This window comes from Limulus polyphemus, unplaced genomic scaffold (genome assembly GCF_000517525.1).
Source record: "Limulus polyphemus unplaced genomic scaffold, Limulus_polyphemus-2.1.2 Scaffold2300, whole genome shotgun sequence".
In the NCBI taxonomy this organism is placed as follows: Eukaryota; Metazoa; Arthropoda; class Merostomata; order Xiphosura; family Limulidae; genus Limulus; species Limulus polyphemus.
The window spans coordinates 181,558-187,368 of record NW_013667910.1 but is presented as its reverse complement, the minus strand read 5'-3'; the positions used below and the strand labels follow the sequence as shown (position 1 = coordinate 187,368).

At 35.5% G+C, this 5,811-nt stretch overlaps 1 protein-coding gene across 1 annotated transcript; it reads left to right on the top strand.

The window, feature by feature from the left end:
* Positions 1–1,348: 1,348 nt before the first annotated feature.
* LOC106466557 (uncharacterized family 31 glucosidase KIAA1161-like) lies at positions 1,349–4,741 on the top strand. Its single transcript, XM_013926849.2, has one exon. The coding sequence runs from the start codon at positions 1,361–1,363 to the stop codon at positions 3,362–3,364; it is 2,004 nt and encodes a 667-aa protein (XP_013782303.2). The 5' UTR covers positions 1,349–1,360; the 3' UTR covers positions 3,365–4,741.
* Positions 4,742–5,811: the final 1,070 nt, after the last annotated feature.

Below are 5,811 nucleotides of genomic sequence, written 5' to 3'. Positions count from 1 at the left end.
CATGTGACCTCGCTGACGCAACACTATTTTAACTAATTTCTATAATTGTAAAGTGATTGGTTAACAACGCGTCATCTGGACAACTTCCGTTGTCAATGCGGCATAACAACATCCGTCTTACATTGAGGCACTAACAACCAGTTCTTTAGTGCCACTTCTCTACCTGTTCCCTCCCCTTGAGGCAGCCAATCATCGCGTGCATCTGAACAGTTCCGATATCTACTGTCACTTTACTTACACTACATGGTAAAAACATACTTCATTTTATTGTCGGTTAATAGTATGTAGTATTATTACTTTAGTAAATTATATCTGTTGATCTTATAAACTACTCCAAAAACACTAAAGCCACCTTGTGATCATGATCACCATTACACTGCACGTTTACATTGTTGGTTTACATTTTAAGAGTTGGGACTTGATACGTATTTTTTACCATACCTTAAACGTTGCTCCCCATATCTGCGGACTTACAACTCTAGAAACCGGGTTTCGATACACGTGGTGGGCAGAGCACAGATAGCCCATTGTATAGCTTTATGCTTAATTACAAACAAAGAAACAAAACCTTCAATGTTTCAATACCCTTTCAAAGTTACAAGTGTTTAAAACATTTTTCATAAGGAATATTCTGAAAAAGAAAAGATGAATAATGAAAATTAATTAAGTCAAACTGAATAAGATAGATAAAGCTCTACGAAAATCATATTGACAATTTTCACACTGTAAGCTGGCGAGCAGCATATTTTATCATTCATATTTATGACAAAGCTACTAAGGTTGTATTTTGCTTTCCCTACTAATCAGAGGGAAGGTAGCCAGTCAGCAACATCCTACCACCCTTGTAACTCTTATGGTGCAGTCACACATCAAAATGCGGGCAATGTTTTATGGCATTGCACAGATTTGAACCCAGCTTGCCAGCCCACACCCATCTTTTATATAACAATACACTAGAAAGTGTTTTTAGTGTAATACAACTTCTAAAGAATGTATATTTAAATAATAAAGTATTTATTGTTTAATGATTTATGCTATAAAGTTACAGCAAATCACATGTATTTCCTTTAAAAGTTTGTTATTGTGGATTACACCAACTTAGTTGTTATGGAAGAGTATTCTAGAAAGTAGGAGAGTGCATTATGTGTCTTAATATATTTTTCTTTTCTTTTGCACCAACCATCGTCTTAGAGAAATTAACAATACTCAATGGAACTGTACTTAAATCTGATTTAGTTTTAAAGATGAGTATCGTTCTGAGGATAGTATATATTTTCAGTATGTGTATTTTTTGTTTTTCGTTAACATCCTAATTATTTTGTACTTTCTTTTATATTTACAGGTAGCACAATTTTCTGCTATGGTACGTAGAAACAAAATAACAGACTTTAAATTCAGATTCATCTTGGTGTTACTGTTTTGTAGTATTGTAGGATTGGTAACATTTACTTGGTTTTTATACAAGAAGAAACTGGTAGAGATCGCATTTGATGACAAGATTTGGTTTCACGAGGCTCAGAGACGGCTTAATCTACAAGACAAAGGCAAAGTGCGTCTTACTGGTTACTTGGGTTTAAATATTCCTTCTAAGCTTGGTCCTTACAGCTGCCAACATGTTAATCACGTTTCAGACCCCAACATCTGTGTGGAATGGAAATACAGAGCGCGACTGCAAATCGAGTACTGGCATGAAGGAAACTTGAGTTGTTATAACGTTCACTGGAAGGCCCTCTCCCACAACACTCATTTCCGAGACTGTTTCAATCTTCGTGGGGCTTTGTGGTACGGAATGGGCGAGGTTCAGAATATATCGTGGCCATTGTCTAACTTTTCCTTAAATATGCAGCCTTTTGTGACAGGAGACGTCTCCCATGATGACTTAGGTTCTGTTCTGGACCGGTACTGGTTGTCATCAGAAGGAATTGCTATCCACGTAGATCCTGAAATACCTCTGTATGTTAGTCTGAATGAAAGTGGCAATGAGCAACTATGCTTTGAAACAAAACACCAAGGATTTCCTTACCATGTTTTTGAGGATGTTTTGCGTGACTTAAATTATACTTTATGTATTGGTCCAGATATGAAGTCTGTTCACCTTGACACTTTGCATAAGTTTTACAACTTTCCACCCAATATTTCTAGTTCAAAGTTTTTGGAAGGTCCAGTATGGGCTACAGGACCTAAATTGGGTACTTCATTGAGTCAAGAATCGCTACAGGTGTATGCCAATCACATTATGGAACACGGATTTGAGGCTGGAAACATTTTAATAGATACTAGATGGCAGACACAAGAGGGAGATCTCCAATTTCGAGAGGATAATTTTACAAATCCCGAGGAAATACTTAACATTCTTCACCATAAGGGTTTCAAGGTGTTGCTAGCAGTGCACCCGTATGTTTGTTTGGATTCTGTAGCCTTTAAGCCTGGTACAGATGGAACATACTTTATTTCTGATGACAAATGGCATGTTCCACAACTAATTCGGTGGCAAGATTCAGTTTGTGCTATTATTGATGTAACAAGTGAGAGATCAGCCCAGTGGTTCCTGGAACGTCTACAGGAAGTGAAATCAAAGTACAAAGTGGATGGTTTTGTTTTTTTGGGAGGCCAAACTTCATACTTACCAACATTCTATAATTTTGAAACAATGCATGTCAATCCTGACACTTACCTAACACGTTATCTTGAGATTGCTTCTAAAGTTGGTTCATTCATGGGAGCAGGAGTAGGATTTATCACCCAAAACATCCCTGCCTTTGTAGCCATGGCTCCAAGAACATCTACCTGGGATGCAGTTCGTGGCCTGCGATCTATCTTACCAACAGTTCTCACACTTGAACTGCTTGGCTATCCGATTGTCAATCCAGGTTCAGTTGGAGGAGATGTCTTAGTTGTAGAAAATGCTACTTTACCTGATAAAGAACTTTACCTTCGATGGTTACAACTTGCTGCATTCATGCCAGTTGTACAGTTTTCTGTACCACCAGGGGATTATGATCTTGATGTTATCAAAGCTGCCAAGGTGTTATTTAAAGTCAGAGAAGAACGTGTTTTACCAGTCATGCAGCGCGGTGTCCAAGAGTACCTTCAAACTGGTGATCCAATTCTTAGACCACTTTGGTGGCTTGAGCCCAAAGAATATGATGCTCAAATTTCTGATACACAGTTTTCTATTGGCGAGGAGATCCTTGTTGCCCCAGTATTGGAAGAGGGAAAGCGAAACAGAGATATTTATTTACCTAGAGGATGGTGGCGAGATGAGGTATTGGGGCATATCCATCGTGGTGGCAAGTGGCTACACAACTATTCTGTACCACTAGACAAAGTAGCCTACTTCTCTCGAACTGAGAAGCCAAGCTAATGTAATGACCAATATACTGTTATCTTGAGGGGTTTTAGAATAAATACAACGTTGGTTAAAGTTAGTTTTTAAGATAACTCATGTCTTTCAAAATTCTGTGATTTTGATTGTAAAAAGAAAAAAAAGCCTCAATACTGCTTTGGCAAGTGCAAAGTGAGTTAAGACGATTTGATACCTCTTAGTTCACGAAAGACGCTTTGTAAAGCATGAATAGAGGTGTCTTTCCACTGTGTACATTTGTTGAATCATATACCAAAATATACATGGCTACTGCTCTTTTTTTGTAATCAAGAGTATTATTTATGGTGAGCGTATATACTATTTTCATTTAATGGTTTCGTACTGTGCCAGATCTAAAAAAAATAGTTAACAGTGCATCGTAATATTTATGTTTGAGTATTTTTTCTAATATTACTGAAGCTAGAAACAAGAAAATATTTGTAGGTATGGCAAAAGTTTTAAAGCTATTTTGTGAATAAAATTACAAATTGTAAATATCTTAACGCCATATTTTCTGATTGAAGTAATGCTTAAAAATGTGCACTTCTAGCTTCTAACTAATTAGCAGTGCTATAATATCAATTTACCCAGCAGTTTTTCAACTTGGCTGCCTTCTCGTTTGTTCCTATAGCGTCAGGCTGGAAAGTTCCAGGAAAAAATTATATCTAACACTATTAGTTCTTTTAAAGTTCCCCTGATGGGGCAGCACTAAGTTTCCGAAATTATAACTATAAAATCCGGGGTTCAACTCCCTGCGGTGAACAGAACGCATATATAGTCCATTGTGTTGCTTTTCGTTTAAATAAAAAAAATAAATAAAATACAAGCTTTTTTTTAAAATAAGTTAATTATCGAAATAACTGAATGACATTAAAAAGTTAAGATTTCGGCTTATATCCTAAAGCTAAAACCAACTTCCGCAATCTAATGTTTAGAGTAAAGTTTGCCATTTTTAGTTGCGAATAAATCTTCTTTAGGGAGAGGAAAGTTGAAAATGATTTGTTCATAAATCCCTTAGTTGAAAGGTAAACGTGGTTCATGATATATAATAATATAGGTAACACTTGATGTGTGCATACTGGCTTTTAGCATTATAAGTCTTCAAGCTTATTGCTGAACATGCGTGATATATTTGATATTTATTTTTCAAATTTGTTACCAGACCCTAAAAGAATATTCTGCTTAGAGGCATTTTTCTTTTTGTTATGGTAATCTTGAAAGTGTTTTCTTAAAAACTGAGTATAGGGGTTAAATTTTATAGGTGATTTATTTATCTGTGGGAATGCAAGGAATATTTTGTATTTATTTATTTTTTTAAATTTGTAACTAGGACATCAACAAACATTTCTGGTATTGATTAAAGACTTAGATGACATATATATTTGTGAGTGAAGTGATGCATTGTAGATCAATATTCGACAAATCACACCAAGGATTTACAACTTTACAGTATTGATGTTAGTTAAATTATCGATTTCATTAAAGTCCGTATAATTAACGAGCAGTAAGGCAAGAAGCTGGAAAAAATACAGTTAGTTATTGTACCTAAGCTTCTTGCCATTTACCAGAAATGATTATGAGACAACAGAAAACCCACTGGGTAATTCAATATTGAATATTGTCTCGGTAGATAGATGTGGAATAACCAATAATGTTATGGTTTATAAAAATGTCTTAAAAAGGGCAGAGTACTTGTTAATTTTAAGTTTTATATGGAAATTTGATATCCAAGATGTTGTCAGATGAGATAGAACAGGTTGCGAGTTATCATATTCGAGAAATTTGGGAACATTTCTAACATCAAAAACATGTTTCGTGTTGAGATCTCCGAGGAGTTTGTTTGTTGTTAAACCAAACCTATACGCAATGGGCTATCTGTGCTCTGTACACCATAGGTACCGAAGCCCTCATATAAGTGGTATAAGCCCTCATTCTTACTACTGAGCCACCGAGGACCTCCACCACAAGAACATATTTAAAGAAAAATTGTGGAATATCTCTGCTGAAAAGAATATGTTGCAAGTTGAAACATTCAAGAAAGTGGATAGCATTTCCGCCAACAAGAACACATTGGGATTACAGGTATTCAAGAACGTTCCCAGTTGTTTTTTTAAATATTTTAACTCACAACATTCATATGTAAAAGTTACTTGTAAAACTGAAATTAATAGTTCCTTGACCTTTTAGATACATTTACAATACCCGACACTGGCTCTTCCACTTCTAAATATTGCCTGTTCTTTAAAATGTGTTAGCTCCGAATCTTTGTAGTAAATAAATTCTAAGTATAATGTTACGTCTCTGCTCGTTTGATAATTTCCCGAGAAAGTTCAGCGATACAAGTCCTTTCTTAAATAAAACTAGTTTATTCTTTCTCGATACAACTTTGTAATACACTTAATTTCCACAGACACTTTAATAACTTAACAAACGCTATAATTCACAAC